General features: G+C 40.4%; 1 protein-coding gene across 1 annotated transcript in view; it reads right to left on the reverse strand.

Annotated features, from left to right (window-relative positions):
• The window catches only part of RANBP17 (RAN binding protein 17), a 302,985-nt gene that overhangs the window by 40,525 nt on the left and 237,303 nt on the right, over window positions 1–25,157 (reverse strand). Inside the window, exons 22-24 of the mRNA XM_077757358.1 lie at window positions 18,589–18,696; window positions 15,833–15,915; window positions 2,438–2,652 (exon numbers count right to left, since the gene is read on the reverse strand). Coding sequence (XP_077613484.1) covers window positions 2,438–2,652; window positions 15,833–15,915; window positions 18,589–18,696 — 406 coding nt within the window. The remainder of the gene's footprint in view (window positions 1–2,437; window positions 2,653–15,832; window positions 15,916–18,588; window positions 18,697–25,157) is intronic.

Genomic DNA, 25,157 nt, shown 5'->3' on the forward strand with positions numbered 1-25,157 from the left:
TACCCTACAATCCAGCAACTGCACTATAAGGTATTTATCCAACGGATACAAAGATACACATTTGAAGGGGTACATGCATTTCAATGTTTATAGAAGCATTATCAACAATAGCCAAACTGTGGAGAGAGCCCAAATGTCCACTGACTGATGAATGGATAAAGAAGATGTGGTGTGTATATATATATATATATAATATATATGTAATATATATTATATATATAATATACTTTATGTATATTACATATATATACACATTTATGTATATTATATATATATGAATATTATTCAGTCATCAAAAAGAATAAAATCTTGCCATTTGCAATGGCATCAACTGAGCTAGAATGTATTATGCTAAGCGAAATAAGGCCATCAGAGAAAGACAAATACCATATAATTTTCACTCATATGTGGAATTTAAGAAACAAAGCAGATAAACATATGGTAAGTGGAGGAAAAAGAGAAGAGAAGGAAACCAACCACGAGAGAGAGAGGACAAACAGGGTTGAAGGAGGGAGGTGGGTGGGGGGATGGGTTAAATGGGTGATGAGTACTAAGGAGGGCATGTGTGATAAGCACTTGTTATTGTATGTAAGTGATGAATCACTGAATTCTGCTCCTGAAACCAATATTACACTGTATGTTAACTAAAATTTAAATAAAAAAAAAAGACTGAATTATTTTTCTGGATGGAGATATTGAAACTGAACAGTGCTTAATAGTGGTGAGGCAGTCTTTTTTTTTTTTTTTAAACACAAAGATATTTGCTGTTATAATAGGATTTGGCATGATGGTCTATTGCACTTACAGAATGCCAGCCCAAGTAATTAAATCATAATTTGGTCAATGGCTTAATATTTGCCATATATCATGAGCAAAAGATAAGTGCAGGAGAAAGATCCCTGGAAAACTTCAAATGAAACTCCAGCCAATACCAAAGAAGTACAACACTCATAAGAGAAATACACCATAGTAGTATGTATTAAAGTGCGACTAAGGCCACCTCCATACGGTCACATGGGGTGCTTGTTAAAAATGTCATCCTGCTCCCCACTCCAGATTCACTAAAGGAAAAGCTCTGGATTGAGGTCCTAAAACATGCATTTTCTAAACGTAAAGGGAATCCTATGCATCCTCGTTTTTGAGAATTACTGAATTAGAGCTTTGCTTGCCTGTTAGAAAAAAGATGAGAGAAATTCCTGGAGCTACAATCGGTTCTTTTGGTGAAGAAAACTCTGTTTTCTTTTTTTTATTTTTATAGTTCTTATCAACTTTTTTTAACAGTTCTTTTCAACTATCGTCAAGTGTCTTCTCAAGGAGGTGTCTGTTAACACAGGGTTGATCTGAGTCAAGTTTCTACTCTGTAATTTCTGTCATACGGTCAGCCTTCAGCGAGCATTCCATTCTACTACCGAGGCTTAACCACTTTAGCTGGAGATGTGGCTGTATAAAGACTGGCTTCGAACGGTGGAAGAGGGTGCCATCAGCCCATTAGTCCATTCTTGTCAAGGAGCACTCCCCACACAGGCTGACCAACAAAGGCCCCCAAGATCTTAGCTGTGACTTTGGCAGGGAGCAGGTGGCAACGCCTGAACTACACCTGAGCGTGAATTTGGCTGTTACTGAAGTAATTACCGCAACCACATTGGGCATATATTAGCTTTTGTGCAAGCATGCAGAGGCGTTTTAAAAAAAACGCGTGATACCGACACAGCTCAGTGGAGGAGCCTGGAAATTTAAATTTCCAACAAGCACCCTAGGTGATTCTGATGGGCCTCAAAGTTTGAAAAGCACTGACATAGATCATAGAAACTAGACAGTAGAGTTCAAAAGGGACCTGGAGATCACTTTGTTTAATTTACTCATTTTAAAGGTGAGGAAATTAAAGCCTGGAGAAATAGAGAAGGTGATTTATTCGAGGTAAATGACTAGTGAGTGGCAGAGTTGAGACTATGCACCTGTAAGCTCAACTTGGATTTCAGCACTCTTGCTGCCGCAACAGAATTTTCATGCAAAGGAAAGCCAAATACTAGGGGAAGTAGAGGGCGTAGGAGGAGGAGGAAAGAAGGAAGGAGAAGGCCCCGCAACCGATCCTGCATTTTTGCTCCAGGAGACAGACCTGTTTCAAATTATGAGTATAGTTGTAAGCAATCAGTTGAAATTGCTGATGACATTTTCTCTAGATGCAGAACCTGGAGCACTCTGGGGGACCGATCTGTCAGCCGGCGGTAGCTGCAGTTTTCAAAACTGCACATTTAATTATAGAAATACGGCCACTGTAGCTGTTCAAACTCCGTAAGTTAAATCAAGATGCTGTCCTACAACATAACAACGTTCTGGCGCTATTCTAACTCCCTGGGCTTCACTATAACCATTCCAAGCCTGTGGTGGTGTTACTTCACATTTCACACAAAGACTCCCATGATGCACGGTTGCTTACTAGCAAGTCACTGTGGGACACTGACAGCAGCATTTTGACAAAGGCCTGGAGTACATTGTCAAAATGGTTGTCCCCATACAACTTGAAGACGCCAAAGCTGACATAATTTCCACACAGGGCAGATTTGAGAGCTGAGTAGCAGATGGAGATGCCCTTGAGTTTCATTGGATAAATCTGATCTTTTGAGAGGCTCCCAAGGGACAGGATCTGATTACCTGTTTTAGGGTAAAAGCAGAAAAAGAAAGTGATGTAAGTAGATGTAATTCAAGGCAGTTATGAGGCACATTATTTAACATTTTCATTTCACTGCTAATGCTCACTTCCTCCTATCATTGTTCCAAGAATTACACCATCCGTGTAACAAAAAATACAAATATTGAAGGCAGTTTACCTGGGAAGTACAAATGGCCCAAGGAAAACCAAGGGTACTGGCAAGTTTTATGCTTTTATCTAGATGGTGATTATATGAATATATAGATAGATACGTAAAAATTCATTGAGCTGCGCTCTTACGATTAGTTCACTTGACATTTTAATATATGTGTTATCTCTTCTTCAACAAGAATGAGAAAAATGGGAGTAAGTAACCAATTAAGTCAAGAGAAAAAGCCTAGACTGAGATATAAGTTATGCTAAATTCTGGGATGAAGTTCCAATTGGTTTACATGAATTGATCTTGAGTTACTTCACCTTTAAGAGTCTCGCAGGTTTGGTATATGAATTAAATGAAACAAGACACACAAGAAACCCTTGGCACAGTGTGTAACAAATGTAACTTCCTTTCCCCTTAGATCATTTTTCAGAAGATCTCAAGAGATGACTGTTTAAAACTGTCCATCAAAAGACAAAGAAATGTTTCTATAATCACCTTAAAAAATTTTAGTATCAGTTAGCATTTGTAACCAACAATTTGCTTCTGAAATGTGTGCTAATTAGGCATGTTTCTAGGCAATAGCCAAGAATGCTTTTAAAAAAAACTATAAAGTCCTACATGTTTCTTAGCTCTGTGCTTTCCTATTTAAGTGAGTGCGGCTAAGACTGAAACTAAATTCAACTTATGAAATACAGAGGTACATTGTTGTGGTTCTGTACTGTGCCTATGTGGCCACACAAGAATGAAGTTTCCCAGAACACATTTCCCTTTATGGCTGTGGGCTAGAATTGGACAAAAGAGAAATTTGTGTGAGATTTGTAAGGTGGAAGTGAAGTAGCAGCCACGCTTTTGTGAAGGTCACTGTGACCAGAGCAAGAAAAAAAACAGTAGAAATGGAGCTGGGTTTCAGTGTGTCCATGTTCTTTCCTTCCCTGTGTCTAGAACGGCCAGTCTTGCTGACGAATGACTCCAAGCCCATCACCAACTACTCTGCAGCAGACTTCCAGGCTGGTGGCCATGCAGAGACAGCCGTTTTCCAATGACTTCTGCCCTACGCTGGTTCCCTCTGACCCCACATCCTTTCAGGGTTCCATTCTAGCAGCTGGGTGTGTCCAGATGCTGGATTTCCCTGCAAGCTCCAACTGGTCCGCCCAGGCCGTTGTTGCAGGAGGGCGGAGTAGTGATTTCTCTTCTGAACATTCAATTCCTCCCTTTGACCTAGTTCCCGATCTTTGTCCAAGATCATACAAAGTCTAACTCATAAAGTAAATTCCCTGTTCTGTCAGTGTCAGAGTGCCTGTTTTTCCCTGTTTGAATCCTGACTGATACGTATACAATCACAGCAACCACATGTGCACCAAGAGGCTAGGAAGGACCAACACTTCTGGCAGGTGAAACAGAGGCCCGCCCCATGGTGAAGGGCTGCTCCCGTTGCTCTGGCTTGCTAAAACCTTTCCATGGGCATGTCTTCTTCTGTGCATCCTTAGAAGCCCCTATGGCTTTGCTTATAATTTATATATCTAAAGGACACCTGACAACACCTTCAGACTAGGATGAGACAGATCCTGGAATTTACTCCATACCAAATCCCGTACCCTCTCTCATGAGCTCATCCTAACTTAGTAAGTTCCATAAAGATTCAACTTAATATGACAGCATTTTCTGTCATTTTACAATGGATTTTTAATGTTTATTTTTGAGAGAGAGAGAGAGAGAGAGAGACAGAATCCGAAGCAGGCTCCAGGCTCTGAGGTGTCAGCACAGAGCCCGATGCAGGGCTCGAACCCATGAACCATGAGATCATAACCTGAGCTGAAGTCGGACGCTTAACTGACTGAGCCACCCAGGCGCCCCTATGACAGCATTTTCTTAACAGCTGTTATGTGTGAGGTGCTGGGATAAAGAGATGAAATAAAATCTCTGTTCTGAAGAAGTTCAGTTTGGTGGGGGAAATAGATTTATTAATCAATGATTTCACCCAATGTGACAAACACAGAGATTGGGTTAAAACGTTAGGGGAACAGAAGAAGAGACTGACTCTGCTTGGGCAGGAGGGCAGTGGGGAAAGAATTCACAGAGCAGGCTGTTTCTCAGCGATCAAGCCCGGTCTTCCAGGAAGACTTGGAGGGAGAGGAGTGTGTGCTGGATAGATTAAGTGCACAGGCATGGAGGCCCTGGAAAGCCTGATGCTGCAGGAGAAGACAGTTCTCAACCCCTGCTTTTCTACCTTTGTCTCAAAGTCAATAGAAGCCATTGAAGATATTCCCCTGTTCTCTCCGTCCCAGGAAAAGAAAAGTACTGCTTACGTGTGACATAAGGAGGTAGGATAATCTTGGGGTTATGTGTGGCCTACACATTTTGGGTTTGTCGGAAAGGCCCGGGTCAAAGGGAGAAAATCACATCATCTTTTGGGGCCTTTTTATGCTGATGTCCTTACGGGAGAAAAACTCTGATTTCAAGGACTGGGTAACCCATCATCAAGAAGGATTGCTTATTTAGAATCACAACTTGCATCTCTTGTGTTGAAGATGCAGCCTGAGACACACGTCTTGTCTTCCGGCCTGTGTCAGACACATCTGCGTTAATTTGCTTTAATTAAATAAATTCATTAGTATAGCGTCATGACCTTGGAAAAGCAGAATGAGTAATACTTCTGAAATCGAGAGCTGTGTCCCACTGCTCGGGTGCCTCAGCGTTCCGTGGTGGCGATGAAAGACTCCGGAGGAGAAGGCTTGGCCAAGTCATTTATTCACTCCGATTCAGCTTTACTCAGTACGTGTCATTCAACAATACGTACTGAAATTGGATTGCCCCCCTTCTCAGCCCCTCCCCCAAAAAAGCTTAAAGTAAAAAAGCTTAAAATGCCACATTGTGGGGCAGGGGGATGAGGTACTGTTATATTCTTAATGTGAGGTCTGGGAGGGAGGGGTGTGGGGGCTCCTCTGGGGCTCGGGGGAAGCATGCCGGGAACTGATGGATAACCTGGCCGAAGGCAACAGTGGGGGACCAGAGGGAGGCGCAGGTGCCACAGAACTGCCACCTGTAGCCCTGTACACGCTGCAGCAGGAAATCTCACTAAATAATAAGGGGAAAAAATGAGAACAGAAGACTCCCGATGCTGGTAATTCAGCTGATTAGAGGTATTTTCCTCATTATTTGCTTCTATTAATTGCTTGGGTTCTTTTTTCTTGACCTCGATTCTCTGTCCTTCTTGGAGAAATCTTTTTGTGTTTGTTATTTTGTTTTTGTTTGGGTGTTAGCTTCCAGCACTCGGAAGTACTCTTCTAGACAATTCTGAAGAGCTAGAGTCAGAGAGGGATGTACATTAAAAAATGCAAAGTCTTCTCTTTTGTTTATCTGAGATATACTTTCAGGTTTTTTTTTTTTTTTAAACTTTTCTTCCTTCTGAGATGCCACCTCTTTCCCCAGTGACTGACTCCATGATGTCTCCTTCAAAAGAGGCTTCCTACACCCAAAGAAGAGTGATCTTCCTTCACAGGCCTCAGGTGGAGAACTATATAAAAGAGAATATTCTAAAAGAAGATAGACATATAGTGCATAAGGGAGTGATGAACCGGGAGGGCTTCTGAATCATACTGATTGGGGTTGAATCCTACATCTTTCCTTACTACCTCGGTGTCTGAGCAGATTATTAACCTCTATAAGTCGGTTTCCTCATCTATAAAATAAAGATAATAGAAGTACATAAAACGCGCAAGGCTCTTATGTGAGTAAAGGAGACAGCATATGTCAAGTGCTTACCACAGTAACTGGCACAGTGCTGAGTAAACGTAAACATAACCATGCATACTCGTGGGGGTTCATTTCTTTCTCAAGTCTAATACCCTGTAAGTTCACAAGTAGGGAGTTACAACCGGGGAAAAGAGGCGGAGCTGAAGCTGGCTGGGTGAGATGTAGAATAATACACTTCCTTCTAATATGCAATTCAAAGTAAGATCAATGCTAAGTCCTGGAACATCTTCCCTCTGTTCCTTCAATAGAGAACTGGCTGCATGGGGTCATGGTGTGGTTCTCTGCCCTACAGTCTACCAGTTCTCTGTGTCCTCAGAAGACTACTTAAAAAAAAGAAGGCTGAAGGGATAAAATACTATAGTAGTATCTTGTACCAGGAAGGACTATCAGTATGAACAATGTTATTTCCTGGCTTATAAAGCAATCCATTACATTGATTTACTTTTTCTTTTTCTCTCTTAATCTCCCAAATTTTAAGGTGATATATAGCTGACAGCTCTATAGGTTGAATGTCTTCATTCATCATCAGAACAGTTAGGGAAGACAACCACAAGCTTGCCGACATTCCTTTACTTGAGGTCACTCAACCCACTCTGTCTTTTGAGGCCCCTGGACATAAATGGTTTGGGACAGAACTGAAGCTATGAGGAATGGAAAGGAATATACTATTTCTGTTTCAGACTGAAAGAGATTAAAACAATGTGGTGCTGAGAAGGAGGCATGAAAATAAGCAAATTGTTGGGAATTAAATTAGTATAATCATTCTAGAGGGCAATCTGGTCATATTTGTTAGAAATATAAAAAATGTATAAATCCACTTCTGGGAATATATTCGAACTCTACAAGTTCATTATAATATCTACCTATCTACCAGCATCTGCAGTCACCCTGTCTCCTGTAAAAGCCGACCCTCCAGTATGTTCAACGAGCTCCTATCTCCTCTTATGTGCTTAAGGACAAAGCACCAATAAATTTCTCCTTTTTCTCCTATGCAATCTTGTTTTCCTACTAGAGCATCTCACTGGAATATAAGTCATGCTGTTGTAGCTTCCATTTAGAAAAAACCAAAAAACCCCTTCTGTTGGTCTTACCTCCCTGCTGGATAGTACTCCCCCGTGTAATAAAACTCTTTCAAAGAACGGTTTTCATTGTCTTCAATTCTCCTTTCATTCTTTCTCTTTTTTAAAAAAAATATTTATTTTGAGAGGGAGGGAAGAAAAGAGTGAGAGTGAGTGGGTGAGGGGCAGAGAGAGGGAGACAGAGAATCCCAAGCAGGCTCCGTGTGAGCCCAATGCGGGGCTCGAACCCATGAACTGTGAGATCATGATGTGAACCGAAATCAAGAGTAGGCTGCTTAACTGACTGAGCCACCCAGGTGTCCTTCTTCTCATTCTCTTTCATGCCCACTGCACTGAAAACGCTCTTTTCAAGGTTCCCAATGACCTCCCTGTTGCTAAATGTAATGGTTAGCTCTTGGTCCTTATTGTACTTGGTTCACTGACAGCTTCTGACACCATTAACTACCTCTTCTTCCTTGTCTTCCAAGACACACACCCTTGATCTTCTCTTCCTTCAGTTCTTGCTCCTTCTCATTTTCCTTTGCTGGTTCCTCCTCTTCTCCTTTACCCCTAACACTGGAGTACCCCAGGTCTCAAACCTAAGTCTTCTATACGTATATTCACCAACCACCTACGGGATCTTATCTTGTTTTACAGCTTTAAATACCATCTAAGAGTCAATGACTTCCACACTTTTTCTCTAGATCAGACCTAACTTCCAAACCTCAGACTCATATACCCAACTCTAGACTCCATATTCCTACTGGGATATCTAATTAACATCTCAAACTGAACATGACCAAAATGGAACTTTCGATCCCTTTCACGTGCGTCTTGGTTAATGGTGACGTCATCTTTCCAGTTGTTCATGCTAAAGTTCCTTGACTACGTTATTTCTCTCTCATACAATATTTCCAATCCATCAAGAAATCTGATTTGTTTTACCTTCAAAATATATCCAGAATCTAACTATTTCTCACCACACTCGCTATCACCTTGGTCAAAGCCAGTATCAAAGCATGTTATTCTTCTGCTCAAAACATTCTAAAGTCCCTCTATTTCCCTTGAGCTGAAGTCCTGATTATTGTCTACAAGAATGACACTACATGACATTGCTCTTGTTGTAACTTTCCCTTTGATTCACTTTGCTCCACCTACTCATCTCTTTGCTATTCTTCAGACATGCCAGATACACCAGTGCCTCAGGACCTTAAAACTTGGTATTCTCTCAGCCTGGAATACTTTTCCCAGAATATTCACATGACAGACTCCCTCATTTACTGCAAGTCTGCTCAAATGTCACCTTCTCAATGAGTCTTACCTCGATCACTTTACTTACATTACTACAACACCTTTCTCAATCCCTGGTACTTCTATTGTTCCTTCTCCTGAATTTCTTTCTTTCTTTTTTAAAAAATTCCAGTTATTCACATACTAAATAATGTCCTTTTCAGTTCTGCTCACTGATGTATCCAAAGAGTCAGTAACAGTGCCTGCTGCTCTCAATGTACATTTGTTGAATAAATGAAGCTCCCAAGACTGCATGTCAAAGTTGCTTACTGCAACAAAGTGTACAACAATGAAAAATTATATGTGTATAAAAATTACATTTATCAAAAGGTGAATAATTAAATAAAGTATAGTATGACCATAAAATGTAATACTTTGAAGCTATTTAAAAAGATATGGTAAGGGCGTCTGTCTGGATCATTCAAGATAACATACAACTCTTGACCTTGAGGTTATGAGTTCCAGCCCTATGTTGGGTGTAGAGATTACTTAAATAAACTTAAAAGAAAAACACTTAAAGCACACACTAAACTGATAATGATGGTTATCTTTGAATGATGACATAATCAGGATTTTCATTTTCTATTCTCTATAGCAATTCTGAAATTCTGCAGTTTGCAAACAGATCATGCAATGTTTTTAATAAACTTAAAAAAATTTTAAATGTTTATTTATTTTTGAGAGAGAGAGAGAGAGGCAGTGTGAACAGCAGAGGGGCAGAGAGGAGGGAGACACAGAATCCAAAGCAGGCTCCAGGCTCTGAGCTGTCAGCACAGAGCCTGACATGTGGCTTGAACTCACGAACCACAAGATTAAGACCTGAGCGAAAGTCGGATGCTTAGCTGAGGCACCCCGGTGCCCCATGCTATTTTTTATATTTATATAATTTTGCAAAAGCTACTGTCTGCTTGAAATGCCCTCTTCAAACTTCTGGGCTGTATTCCATTCCTTTAAAAAATTCTTCTTTGGGATGCCTGGTGGCTCAGCTGGTAAAGCGCCTGACTCTTGGTTTCAGCTCTGGTCATGATCTTGTGATTAGTGAGTCTGAGTCCTGCACAGGGCTTCACGTTGACAGTGAGGACCCTGCATCGGATTCTCTCTTTCTCTCTGCCCCTCTGCTGCTCATGCTCTCTCTCTCTTTCTTAAAATAAATAAACTTAAATTTTTTTTAAAAAAAGTTCTTCCTTGTTTGACTCCTCAGTTTGAGTTAGAAACTTCTGGGCTACCACAGCACTCTGTATGCTTCTCAAGTATAAAAGTGAGCACAATGCATCATTAGTCTTCATTTACTTGACTGAATCCCTTGAAGAACTCAAGTTCCTTAAGAATCAGTAAGATTCTTTTTTGTGTATCTTATTTCTTTTCCTATCTGTTGTAACTCACCATATCAGACACATAGTAAATGCTCGGTAAACGTCAGCTGCATGGATGAAAAAACGAACCCTAGACACCTGGTTGAAGACCACCCTTACTTATTTAATAGCTTACTTAGTATTATTTGCTTGTTTGCAAAAGGGGGCAAGTCCAGTATGTGTGGATCTTACTGTGGAACATGTTCCTCAAGGTCTTGCTTTTGTAAGCCACCTAATTCTGGTGCTGGGATCCTCAAGGTGTTGGTCATTCCATTGCCAAGATTTTCGTGAGCTTTCCTTTAACACTACTTTGACACTCTATGTCCCCATCCAAGTTTCTAGTAAGATCTAAGGCCACATACATGGTCGCTGGATAGTCTGTTTTCCAGAACTGTGATTTCCTGGAGACACTGATTAAGACTTTAGTTATTTCAAGACCAATGCATTCATCAGCTCTTTTTTGGTAATCAAACATAAATATATGCTCACGATCCTTCATTCTCACAATGCTTCTAATAGTACATGCCAGTAATTGTCAAGCTCCTTAACGAAAAAAACCCACAATTTTTCAAAACGGTGATCCCCTTTTACAAACGAATCTAGTGCAACTCTATAGCCGGGTGGTTCTGGTCTAAGTGGCAGTAGGGTGCCTTCCTCCTCACTATCTGGAGGGCCTCTATGGTCCTTTTCAGATCTCTTGGGCTCTGCAAAACCCAGGTAGAAAACCACTGGTCCGTTTTCTAGGTCACAGTACGTAACAGTGGCTTGTACATTGCTTCACAAATCCAATTTAAGCCTATGATTAAGTCACGCCTTAAATGCACTGGAAGCATATACCGCTTTCAAGAGCCCTGATGTAAATTCTTACATATAGTGAATATTCATGGCTGTTCCATCCGTTTTTAAAGTTTAGGTTTTTACACACCGAACTTTCTTAAATCAGGTATCCAAGGAGGGAATAAAAGCAGTTCCATTTTGCCTAGTCTTATGAAAATGATCACGATTTCTCCCTTCTGTGCACTCTTCAACCAATAGATGTCACTAAAGATACCGGTACCCAGGGGCTAATGGAAGAAAAGATTAGACACATGGAAATTGAGCATAAAAAACGTCCAGTTCTTAAAACTGAGAAGTGGGTTTCCAAAGTAATAACATTTATTACACCGCATGCAACATTTTAACCAAAAACGTAAGAAAGAAATTTTCTTTATTAAGTTGCTCAGGCTGAATGGATCACAGCACTAAGGTTTGAAATACATGTTCTTGAAGCAATTTAAAACTCATTAGAAATAATAGGCTTGGGCTAGTAGAAAATGTGGTAGAATTTAATCCTCATCCAAATGTTACCTGGGCTGTACAAACAGGAAATTGTTTTGCGCTACTGTGCCTAACCTCATTGCTGACCCTGAGCTGTAACGGCGAGAGCAGCTGAGAGCTGAAGCAAAATTAAAAACTTACATCAAAGTATATCATGACAGAATGTAGATAAATAAAACAGCATATCAAAAGTATTATTTTTCTGCCAGTCTCACTGAGCAGCTGGGCAGAGGTGTTCCACAAAATATGCAACAAACCAATGCGTGTGGGAAAGGGTCCTCCCCGCCCTACACCACCCCAATCACTGACTACCCAAATACTGCCCAAGAGAGGTGAGCAGAGAAGAAACCCAGTGAGGAGGTGGATGGAAGGGATCATAGAATGCTCTGGCCTCTTTCTTCTAAGGGCTTCCCTTCCCTTCTGCTTGGCTTACCAAAGAAATAAACAATGCTGCTCTTCTGTGTCCTCCCAGCCACGCTTTCCCTCACCTTCCAACCTTCTGGATGGCGGACCACATGATCTCCCTCTAGGAGCATAGTAGAGGCTCCAGAGGTAAAAGCAGGGGGTAGTAAAGCATTACAGAGGGTGAAGATAGATCAAATCAGCTTGGCTGATGGGGGCCAGCATGGGAAGCAGGGAAGGGTGAAAAACATGTTCCTATTATTTTATGTGAAGTGCATGTGTCGCAGTCACTGCTGACAAAGTTGACGGACATTTTTCCACTGAGCCTTTGACTTCCCTGTAGTTTCAGGACAGAAACCACCACACGCTAAAGAACAGTGCTTCATCATACATACTGAAGGCACAATCTGCCTGTGGCGATTCCCAAGCGGCAGTAAGGAAAACGGAGAGACTATCCTTTAAAATTATACAGACTTTGAATGAAATTCCAATTCGGCACCTTGCTAGCTATGCAAGTTTCTTTCTTTCTTTTTTCTTTTTTTTAAATGTTTTTTTTTATTTATTTCTAGGAGAGAGAGGGAGAGACAGCGTGAGGAGGGGAGGGTCAGAGAGAGAGAGGGAGTCACAGACTGAAACAGGCTCCAGGCTCCGAGCTGGCAGTCAGCACAGAGCCCGACGTGGGGCTTGAACCCACGAACTGTGAGATCATGACCTAAGCGAAAGTTGGACACTTAACTGACTAAGCCACCCAGGTGCCCCCTGGCAAGTTTCTTAATCTCTACGAGCTTCAGTTTCTTCGTAACAGTGACCACAGATGCTAACTGGTCTAAGAGCTTTCTATGCACTACTAAACTGTATCCTCATAACCACCTTAGTAAGTAGGTATTCTTTTCTCTGCTTAACAAGAAACTGAAGCACGAAAGGCTAAGCAACTTAGCCAAGGCCAAATGAGTAGTGAGTGGCACATGATAATGCCTACCTTGAGGATCTGATAGGCTAATGTATGATAAATGCTCTAGTATAGGAACAGGCACATATTGCTGATTAAAAAATAAAAGCTACCTTATTATTAGTCCAAGCCAAGGTGCAGGGTCTTACTTTAATCTCTTAGTTTCTCTTTAGAGTAAGGAAGCATACTAGCCTTTCTTCTCAAGAATGCTTTGAAGGTTTTCTTTACTCTTTACTCCTTTTCTTTTTCTTTTTCTCTTTTCTTCACCTCCTTTCTTGTCTTCCTTCCCTTCCTCTCTTTACCTCTGTCTCCTTTTCTTCTTTTTTCTCCAATGTGATCCTCACTTAGTTAATGTTCTCAGCTTTTGCTACAATGCCTTTGCTTATGTCAAACAACATGACAGAGGACTAGGTAGCTTTTGAAGCCTACAGGTTTGGCATTGTTCTGAGATTCTTTCTGGTGTCACTTGCTGGACATACATTCTGTCCTAGAGGTACAGTAACTCTGGGAGAGAAATCACTGTTCTGACCAGTCCTACTGCAATAGTCAGTAAGTCCCAAAGGAAAAATTACACATTGTGAAAGACACAGGAGGAGGAAAATACAATCTATCAACTACTAAGCAATTCTTACATATACATACATTGTTTCACAATGAGAAATATTATTTTCTTTTAAAAAGTGACGAAATAGGGGGTGCCTGGATGGCTCAGTCAGTTGAGCATACGACTTTGGCACAGGTCACGATCTCTTGGTTCATGAGTTCGAGCTCTGCATCAGGCTCTGTGCGGACAACTCGGAGCCTGGAGCCTGCTTTGGATTCTGGGTCTCTCTCCATGCCCCTCCCCTGCTCATGCTCCAGCTCTGTCTCTCTCTCAAAAATAAGTAAATATTAAAAAAAATTAAAAACAAAAGTGAGGAAATAGAAGCTAAGCACTTATTACAGGCAGAAGGAAGCAGGATGGTGTGGTCCAAGCAGGAGCTGAACAAAGAAGTAATGTGGTCAGTGAACCCTTGTCCAAAGAAAGCTTTATGTATAGTTCTGTGACTACAGGAGAATGGCTCTGGATCAAGGAGACACATGCTGGTTGGATGTTTATTCCATGTCACACTGTGGGCCAAGCCCTTTACCAGGAGCAGCTCACCTAACTGTCTCTAATCCTAAGTGGACAGGCAGGCCCATAGGTAGTCACTATTCCTAATTTTGTATCTGAGAAAACTAGGCACAAAGAAACACAGTGTCTTGGCTGAGGCTCATAGAGTTGATAAGGGTTGGTACTATGATTGGCACTCAGCTCTTTTAGTCTCCAAAACTAAACTATGCTATCTCTAAGATACCATTTTAGAAGATGGTCCAGACATGTATTTTTTTATGCTAAGACAATGAAAGGAGTTAGATATATACTGGAAGTAAAGCAAACTGCATTGAGAGTATTTGAGAAGGGGTCCAGTTTTACCTTTAGGAGGCAAAGCATTTCTACTTTGTGTGATTGTAATGTGTTTACTTTCAACAGATTAAAAAAATGGTGACAATGTAGTTGTTGGTAGAGATGAATACAGGAGAGTGCAAGTTTACGGACTTAAATAGGTGCTTCCTGTAGTCTTCATACACTTACGATCTTAAACTCTAAAAATCAAATGCACAATTAAAACTATGGATTTTTAGCAGAGGCCTACGATGCATACAGATTCTTGTCCCAGAATGGGGTTTTGAAAGTGAAAACAATTTAAAACCATTGTTCTGCTTTTTAAAAAATCTGTTTTTACTTTTATTTTTATTTTTTTAAAATGTTTTTATTTATTTCTAGGTTAGAGAGAGAGACAGCGTGAGCAGGGGAGGGTCAGAGAGAGAGGGGGTGACAGACTCTGAAACAGCCTCCAGGCTCTGAGCTGGTAGTCAGCAAAGAGCCCGACGCGGGGCTCGAACCCACGAACCGCGAGATCATAACCTAAGCGAAAGTCGGACGCTCACCCGACTAAGCCACCCAGGCGCCGGTTTTTAAAAAAGTAATACGTTTTTAGTTGTTGCTCCTACAGATATGCATAAACACACAGTCTTAAAGAGGCTTTATAAAATTTTGTAAAATCTGTTTGAAGGTCCTTGAAAAGAAATATGATAATCACAGGCAATTTTGGGGATCGAATGTCCTCAAGAGTTGGAAAACTCAAAGAGGAAGAGGACCCGGGAAACCGTCTCCCAAGAAGAGCGCCGTGCGGAGCCCAGCCTGTGGTTGTAGTTGGCCAGTGCGTGGCAAACTGGAGCACAGGATTCTTATCCATCCTGCCCCCGGTCCAGCATCCATAAAGGTCTCAGCGAGCTGAGAATTTCATTGATGAAGCTGTCAGAATTGGCAAGTATTAGGGTTTATGGTAGTTCTAATGCTCAATTCTGACTGCAAAATGAATTTTGTGACAATAACTGAATAGGACCATCTTTACTATAGAACTCTGCTTCTAAGAGCGCAGTGCCCAAAAATTCCCTGTAATAAAATATTTAGCACTCTTTAGTAGGATTATTTTTCCAAAATTCAGTGCTGGTGACATTCTGGTCTATGCATTCCTTGATCCAGAATAGCAAATTCCCTGATGTAACTTTTGGCGATTTTGAATGCGCTATAACTTTTCAATATTCTCTCCAGCTGTATTCCCTTTGCCTACTGACACTGCAATTTTATCCAAAAGAAATTCATCAAGTTGGTCAGGCATGATTTGTAATCAAAGGCATGCTGCTTACGTATTTCTCCTGATGCCAATATGAGAGCTACCTGGCTGTTTGCACTATTACCTACTTCACAAATTCATACAGATAGGAAGGTTCAAAAGAACAAAATAACTAACATCTTTCTTTCCTCCAAAGAGATAAAGTTATATTGCTGAGACAAATATGGAAAAAGATACTCACCATAAGTGCAAATCATTTTACTAGCTTCTCTGAAGAGAAGAATTCCATTAGGAGATGATACATCAAAATTCAAACGCTGGGATCTAAGAAATACAGCAAAAAATCAGACTATACGTGTAGGTAAAGAAACCAAATGTAGATTTAAAATGCCTAGCATTTTCATTTATTAGAAGTAGCAGCAGTACAATTATCCCTTTTAAAAAATGCCCCTCCATTAAACAAGTGTTGGTAAAATATGTATGCTGATTTCTCACAATGAAGATACTAGGACAATTAAGAAGAGTTAATTTCAGTCACTGACTGATTCAAAGATTTCACTTGTATCTGTCAAAAAAAAAAACCATCCTGACATCCCATATCGCAGACTTCTTACTCTCTTCTTTTTTCATGCAAAGTGACTGGTAGATAGTAATAAAATGCCCATGTGTGTATTTGTAAGTTTATATAAATACCTGGATGGAGGCTTATGTCTGCGATCTCATGTCATGCCCAATACATATTTTTAAAACAAATTCTAAAGTGACAGATAGGAGATCTAGGTATTTTTAATACTGCTCATATACATAATTAATCATCTGATACTTCAAGTGTATTTCAAATGCATGAAATTACATTCAGGCTAGAGTTTCCATCGCACATAGATTAAAGAAAGAGAAACAAGTCCTAGAACTTCTAAATAAGAACAATTCTACTTCCCTGGTTTCTGACAGGTAGGGGAACAGTAGGAACAAGATAAAGGATCAACATATGCCATCCTGACATAACATTTGCTTTTTAACATCAGTTCGGCTTTAGCTGGCTGATATGCCTGGTCTCGGTGCTTTCGAGGAATAATGGCATGTTTTTAAAGGACTAGCCCAAAATACGAAGATAGGTCACAGTAAAGCAATACCAAAAAAGCAAAGACATTGGCTAAAGTCCTCTTGCCGGGAGTGATGAATTGTTGCTTCTCCATGCTTTTTCAAAATGCTTTAGAATAAGGTGCAACTATAACTTATTAGAACGATCGTGAACTTTTGACTGTTGGCATACAATTATTGACTAAAGACAAATGTACATACATAATTCACATTAGATTCTAGAGAAATACACACAAGAGAATGCATTTTCTGAGATTACAGATTTTAACTAGGTACTTCTAAGGACAATTGTGCTAGATAGATACGAATCACTTGCCTATGGCAGGTATAAAATACTTTACAATATACACTGCAGTAACTTTTTCCCTTAGTATTAAATGTTATATCAATAATAATATAATATCAATTATCTGGTTGAAAACCCCTAATTTAATCAAACAAAAACATAGCCACCCTTCCTATAGTATCTAAGGTACATACGAGAATGGTTTTTAAAAAACAGCTTTTAAGAGAATAATACTCACATTTCTTCATTTGCCAAGTCTTTTTCCACCTCTTATTTAATAAATTTTAAATTATTACTGTGAAAAACCTAGCACCAGAGATAAAATTACAGCAGCAGTCCCTACTCCTTCCCTGTCTGGATATCTCCCTTCCAAAACACAGTTTATAAGAGGAACTGAGGAAACACGATGGCTAAGTGACAGGCAATTTAGTGCTAAGTCATATTCACAGTGACATATTTTAAAGAGGTAAAACCAATTACTTTATTGCAGCTTTTCTCCTCTAGCTACAGCTTCGTTTATATTTACATGCAGAGTATTTCAATCTCTGCTGGTCTGTGCAAATTATAAGGTCAACTAGGCGATTTTTAAGAAGCTATAGTTGTTATTTATTTTTCACTCAATTTTTTGTTTTTTAGTGAATGTGAAGAAGGAGCACCTATGCACTGCTGGTGGGAATGCAAACTGGTGTAGCCACTGTAAGAAGCAGTATTGAGGGTCCTTAAAAATTAAAGGGGCGCCTGGGTGGCTTAGTCGGTTAAGCGTCTGACTTTCGCTTAGGTCATGATCTCGCGGTTCGTGGGTTCGAGCCCCGCGTCGGGGTCTGTGCTGACTGCCAGCTCGGAGCCTGGAGCCTGTTTCAGAGTCTGTGTCTCCCTCTCTCTCTGACCCTCCCCTGCTCATGCTGTCTCTCTCTCTCTCTTTCCTAGAAATAAATAAAACATTAAAAAAATTTAAAAAAAAATTAAAAATGGAACTACCGTATGATCCAGTAGTTCCATTATAGGGTATTTCTCTCCCCTCCCCCATGTTAAAACACTAATTTGAAAAGATATATAAACCCCTGTTTACTGTAGTTGCTATTTAAATGAAGACTTTGAGGGCATAAATTATCCACATAGATGCACCTTGGCAAAGAGGAAGGATAACTTAGGAGTCAAAGCACGGACGACCCCTGGGGCTCCTGAGACAAACTATGTGTCCATGAACTGCGCTGGGACTCAGTTCCCTTCCTCCTGAAGGAACCGTCTCAACTCAGTGATCTCTAAACTGCCCTGCTCTCCAATTATATGGAATTGCAGTTAAGCAGCGAGACTGGTACAACAGGAGCCCTTCCTCCATTTGCCTTCGAATATTTTAAATAACGGTGGCGGTATCTTCCAATTTCTTCCAGTTCCCATAGTCCCCTTATACACCTAAGTATACCGTATTGTTTTTCTCAAAAGGTCTCAACCTTATGTCTCTAATTCTAGTGCTTTCACCAGTATCTTAAAAATTCTGGGTCCTGAGTTCTTGCCAAGCCTTGACTATATACATACCAGACAGGAAAATCTGACCTCTGGACACTGCGGCCAGACGGCAGATTTCTTTTCTTCCCTGCTGCACTTCTTACCTGTTTTGCATCAGTTCTGCCATAAGTTTCAGGATGGGAGTTGTGCATGCTGGCTCTCCATACCACCGTTCGACAGTCCTCTGAAGAATGGGAAGATATGTTGGGTACCTTTTATAATGCCTGTTAAGGAACTTAACGGTCAAAAGAAATACTGTTCTTGAAAAATCAGTGGCACCTAAAAAGCAAAAAAGGAATTCACATTTGTTCTATGTTTAGTAAACAATGGCGATTCTATAAATTGCTCTCCCTAACCTGTATAGCTATATGTTTTTAGGGGACTGTAAATGGTTTGTTCTGATTTGTAACATATCCCATACATTACACTCCTCTGTTCTTGGTATACTCTATTAATAAAAGACACACTTTTAAGGTATCATATAAATAACACATTTAAAGAATTGTGCAGGAAAGGAAATAAATTTAATGAGGATAAAAACATACTTGAATTGTTAATACCAGTTTCCTGGGCATCAAACAGCTTAAGAAAAAGTGTCATTTATTGTGAAATTTTAAAAATACAGGGGCGCCTGGGTGGCTCAGTCGGTTGAGTGTCCGACTTCGGCTCAGGTCATGATCTCACGGTTCGTGGGTTCGTGCCCCGCGTCAGGCTCTGTGCTGACAGCTCAGAGCCTGGAGCCTGCTTCAGATTCTGTGTCTCCTTCTCTCTCTGACCCTCTTGTGCTTACGATGTCTCTCTCTCTCTCTCAAAAAAAAAAAAAAAAAAAATTAAAAATACATAGAAGTAGAGGGAAATAGTAATAATAATCCCCGTATATCTATCTTCCAGCTTAGAAATTACTGATATTCTTCTCATTTTTTTAAGTTGTTGACTTGCTCTGCTTGGTCCCACCATAGATTCAAGGAACACTGGAGATGTTAGCTTGAAGAAAAGCTTTGGGTAACTTTTAATCTACTCAAGGTCGGCTAAAAAGACAGTCCCATGTATACCCAAGGAGAAATTCTCAAATATCTTCCTCAAAGGTAAGAAGTGTATGCCTCTGATAAGTCAATGGCTGAGACCATCAGAACCTAGAAAACTTGGGACCCGCCCCTCCACTTTAACCCATAACCAGCCTCCTCCTTGCCAAATGGACACAGAGATATAAAATTAAGGCCTAAGCTGCAGCACACACACAAAAAACATGCTATTCTACTCCTTCATTTCCTTTTCTTTTGCCATTTTCTAAGTCTCTCTCTATCTGATGTTCTCCAGTATACTTGTCTTCTTGTTTCAGATGAAAGTGCTGAGCTGCATTACTTAGTGGTGTCCCTTTCTCTCACTAGTAGATATCTCCATCGTGAAAAATACCACAATTTTCTTCCTTGCTCTTTAGAATACATTTCAAATTCCATGGGACGGCATACAAGGCCCTTTAAGATGTGGACCCTATGCACTTTCAGACTCCTCTCTTAGTATTCCCGCCTATCTGTGGTTCAGCCAGTCTCCGTTCCCTTCAGATCCAACTCTCTTGTCTCCATTTTTCTACATGTGGCTTCTTCTGCCTAACTCATTCTGGTCTTTCAACACCTAGTTCGAGTTTCAGTTCCCCTGGGATGGCGAAACTTTCTGTTTTGTCAAAAGGCATCAATCTCTTCCTCATCTACATTCAATGAGGACTCTGATGCCATATCTCTTCCAACAAACTATTAAGATTGTTTTTGTTATCTGCCTGCCCCATGAGATAGTGAGTTTCTAAAGGGCAAAGACTGTGCTTCCCTACCATGGCTTTGCTATTGCTGTCTGACCTTCAGATTTCAATATAGATGCCAATTAGTCCTAGAAGGCTCCCTGGCCTTCCCGTCCCCCAAGACTTGGTTAGGTGTGTTTCCTCTGTCTAGCTGTGGTACTGTGTGCTAGTGCTTCCTAAGTACTTGATCTCTCCTATTAAATACTTTTTGAGGGCAGAACCTAGGCACTTGTTGTATGCATGGCCCGGGCACAAAGTAGGTTTCAATGAATATTTGTTGCTGTAAGCCTGCCAACCTAAAAATGAGGTAGAGCATATTTGATCAGAATTGCCTATTTCTTCCTTTTTAACTGTGCATTTCACTTTGAAGCCTCAGGAAATAATTCATATAACTTTCAATGAAAATGAGCCTTCCAATTCCTTAAGAACTGAAAGCTCCCTAAAATTGCAAAAAGCAATACTTTTGTCTCCCTAGATATACAATGTTAAGGCTTTGTTTTTGTACGTATTGAAAGAATTTACTGAACAAGTATTTGCTGAAGTTCTATTGTATAACTGTCTATTCATTGTATTAGACTCTCTGGAGCCACCAGCAAACCAAACATTAAAAAATTCCTGCCCTCATGGACTTTATATTCTAATAAGAAAAGATAGAAAATAAATAAAACACATATATAATATGTTAGAGAGTACTACAAAGGGAAATGAAGCGGAGAAGGGAGATAAGAAGTCAGTGTGTATGTATAAAGTTTCAGTTGGATAAATATGAAAAAAACTGAGGGGCACCTGGGTGGCTCAGTAGGTTAAGCGTCCAACTTCGGCTCAGGTCATGATCTCACGGTTGGTGGGTTCGAGCCCCGCGTCGGGCTCTGTGCTGACAGCCAGCTCAGAGCCTGGAGCCTGCTTCAGATTCTGTATCTCCCTCTCTCTCTGACCTTCCCCTGCTCACACTGTGTGTGTCTCTCTCTCTCTCTCACAGAAATAAAAAACACTAAAAAAAATTTAAAAAAATTGAAAAAAGTGAAATCAATGAACTTCATTATTAACTCTATTTTGGCTATTGTCAGATAACTTACGGTTTTGTTTTTTTCTATGTGGCAGAAAATCGGCTGTTTTTGATAGATCACAGACACTATGTGCTATTTACTGTGCTGGGGGCCGGGGATCCAGAGAAAAGTTAAGACATGGCTTTTATTCTTAGAGAATGCATTCTCAAGTCTGGGTGGCTAGCACACAACAGAGATTCTCCGAGTACCAAAATTCTCAAGCAATGCCAGGGGAGCACAGGTGAGAAAATATTCCACCAAGAGATCTGAGCACACTCCGTGACCTTTAGTGGGAAAGCATCTGGAAGGCTAGCCAGGAAACTGACAAGACCCAAATCTCAGAATCGAGGAGGATCAGAAGCACACAGAAGCTCCTTGGCAAGGCATTCTAAAGGCATTAGAACCATCATATTTTTCAGAGCACACTGCATTCACTATGGGAGAAAGCCGCGGGATATGAGGGGATGCTCCCTTTTCTGTGTGGAATGAGAGCAGTGCCAATTCTAATATGCTTCTGACAGAGGTGACTGCCACAGAGAAAATGAGTGATTACTGGAAAGCAGAGTAGAGGTCTACCAGGCGGAGAGGTTAAAAGGGCTTCAGAGTGAGAGTGCCAGACTCAGATTACAGGGTGAGAATCAGAACCTTACTCTACGAGTTTAATTTTCCAGGGGCCTGTGAGGACTGCCTATTTATGGAAAGAAGGAAGGCAGTGGGAGCCCTTAGGTAGAAGAGGCAGAGACCTAACTGCTTTCACCCAAACCTTCCTGATGAATTCCTAATGTCTACATCAGATAAATGGAAGATCGAAAGTGTTAATGATACGATATTGTCTTATCAGACGCCAAATATGATGAAAAAAAAAAAAAAAAAAGAAAAGGAAAGCATGAGGTTTCCTTCTTGACGACAACCACCCACCCATCCACCCACCCAACCAGCAGTCAGTATGACTGGACCCCAAGGAAACAGAAATAGGAAAACACATCATTCTTTCCCTCTGGTATCTCACAGTAGGGAAAGCACAGTAACATCCTAGAAGGCAACAAAAGAGTTTATTTTAAAACCGTTAGGAGACAGGGGTGTGAGGATGTGGTTCCAGAACAGAAAGAGCCTGCCAGTTCGGAGCTTATTTTAAAGGTACTTCATGAATGTGAAACAGGTATACCTTTGTTCACAAAGGCAAATGCTGCTGGAAGTCTTTTCTGTCTAGCAAATGTCTATCTACCTTTCAACACCTTGCCCACCTTTCACTTCGAAGGGAAGCCCACTGTTTTTTTTTTTTTTTTTCCCCAAATGCCAATCTCTTCCTCTTCCATGTTCATATGGTCCTTTGCATGCATCTTTGTGACAAGCCATCAACGGTTCATTACTTGTATGTCCTATCTACGAGATGGTGAGCTTCTAAAGAGTGATCCATTTTATTCATTCTTGTGAAAAGCAATCCTTTTATTCATTCCTCAGGCTTAGCATACAGCACCGTGTGCTTGCTGAACAGTGATTTTTTTTTCAGGCTCACTTTCTCCCCGAGGTACAATTCTGACTTTGTGAAGCAATCACAACAACTGCTTCATGCTGTCTATGGGATAGGGTCAAAATTCCTTAGCCAGATATTCAAGGGTCCCAGACAAACTGCATTTCCAAGCGTGAAATAAGTGGGATCTACAAGAAAACATCTCCACTCTCCCCTTCCAAAACCTGCGCTTAGGCCAACCAAAACCCTCTTATTTCATAGTTCCAATACTCTAATCCTATGCATTTGGTAAGATCCAGAGAAATATGTGTACTTTGACAGAGCCCTTCCTGATTCCCCAGCTAAATGCAATCTCTCTTTCTGTATCTGTTGTCATGGCGCTTATCACCTTCTATATTTAATTATATTCATTTATGCAGGGATCTAACAGACTCTATTTAATTATAAGCTCATTTTGGGGTAGGATTTGAGTCTAAGTAATCTACATCCCTCATGAAACCTAGCACAGACCTTAGCCAAATTCGCTGAATAAGTAAGCAAATGGGATTCCTTTGCCTCATTTCCTATTAGAGAAAAGAACTAACAGCAGTAGTGGAGTATCTACTTTGTGCCAGACACTGGATTGGGCCATTAAATACGTCCATTCACTCATTTCTTACGCTATACCTGTGAGACAGGTATGATTAGCTCTGTTTTGCAGAAGAGAAAACTGGGATTCTGAGACATTAAGTAACTTATCCAAGAGCCCATAGGTTTCTGTACTTGTTTTCTGAACCCTCAGGTTAAGTGGCGAAACCAGGACTGGAATCCAAGACTGTTCTGTTCTCAAGTCTATGCTCTTCTGCACATCTACATGTAGTCTGGACTTGTCTTTGTATGATGTGCTTATGCATATCCATTAGTTCAATTACCTGACTGAAAACCAGAGGACTCGGAGATCAGATTATGACAAGTGAAAAAAGTGAGTCGAAAGAAATAGCATCATACACATTCTTTTTTTTTTTTTTTTTCCCAATTGCTGCCTGGATTTCTGATACTTCAGTTTACGAAGGATCTGGGAAGACTTTAAACAAGGTGACTAAATGTGCTACAAGGTAAGGTGCTTTTATATTGTGTTCTCACTATATGGGCAAAGAAGTGTATCAGTGATTCTTCAATTCCCCAGGAGTGGAACAATTTATCAACATGTTTGCTATGTAGTTTCAGGCAATTTAGTTTTGGAAGGACAGTGATAAGCAATGCAGTTCGTGTAGCAGTTAATGCAGTCAGTGTTTACAGAAATGTTTTTGAATTAAATAGCTAACCACTAAAATAGCATTTTATCAAATAATCGCCATAAATAAAATGCATTTTGACTTTAAGATGACATGTGCTCTTGTAGGACATTTCTTCTGCATGCTAAGGACTGTATAACAAATTAAAGAACACACATTTATGTGGATAAAAGGCAAAAATAAACTTTCCCCGGCAGTAATGTGGGAATCATCACTGACGGTTTGACATATCAATATTTCAGGAAGAATAAATGACTTTCATATCCATGTTTTTTTTTCTTATCATATCCTTATTCATTTTTACATGACTAGAATACTTTGAGAAGAATCTGTACTTTATCACCTGAAACTGCTTAAAGTATTTCAAAATATTTTAATAAAGCTTTTTGAATGATCAAATAATGTAACTTTTAAACAAATTTTACTATTATTATAAATATTTGCTCTTCATCCCTTGCCCAAAGGAAAACTATAAATCTTGTCTCAACTGAATGAACACCATTTATCATATTCATTTTGTTGTCAATACAATTATGAAAAGCCTTTGGCCTTTTCCCAAGGAAGCTGATTTGCTACTGAAACTCAATTATTATAAGCAAAGCCAGTACCAAGCCATCCTGTTTGGCAATCTTCTAGCACAGTTCCCCGCATAACTGACACTTCGCCCTCTGCCACTGACCCTAATAACGTCAACATCTATGGTCACAGGGAGGAGACAATAGTTTCCAGTTCAAAACAAAAACACGAAGTCCCAGGGCCTTCCATTTGCTACTGTCTGCCACCTGCTGGACAGAAGTCTCACTTCAGATAGGTGCCAAAGAGAAGGAGCTCAGTGAGGAAGTAAATGGAAGACAGACTTAATTAAAAACTTACAGTATGTGCTATGAATTTTAGGCGGTATCGATTATGGCAGATATTTGTATTCTTTGACACCGAGGGGAAAGGCTCTGGACTTGACTCTTGGCGGGGTCCGCTGAGGAGGGAAACGGGAAACACTAACTGCTGGACATCCTAGGGGGTTGCAGCTTGGTGTCAAGATCACCATCAGTTCCAAAGTGCCAAAACTAGGTTTTTATGATTTTTGTCAAAT

Source organism: Crocuta crocuta, unplaced genomic scaffold, assembly GCF_008692635.1.
Source record: "Crocuta crocuta isolate KB4526 unplaced genomic scaffold, BGI_CrCroc_1.0 scaffold131, whole genome shotgun sequence".
Lineage (NCBI taxonomy): Eukaryota > Metazoa > Chordata > Mammalia > Carnivora > Hyaenidae > Crocuta > Crocuta crocuta.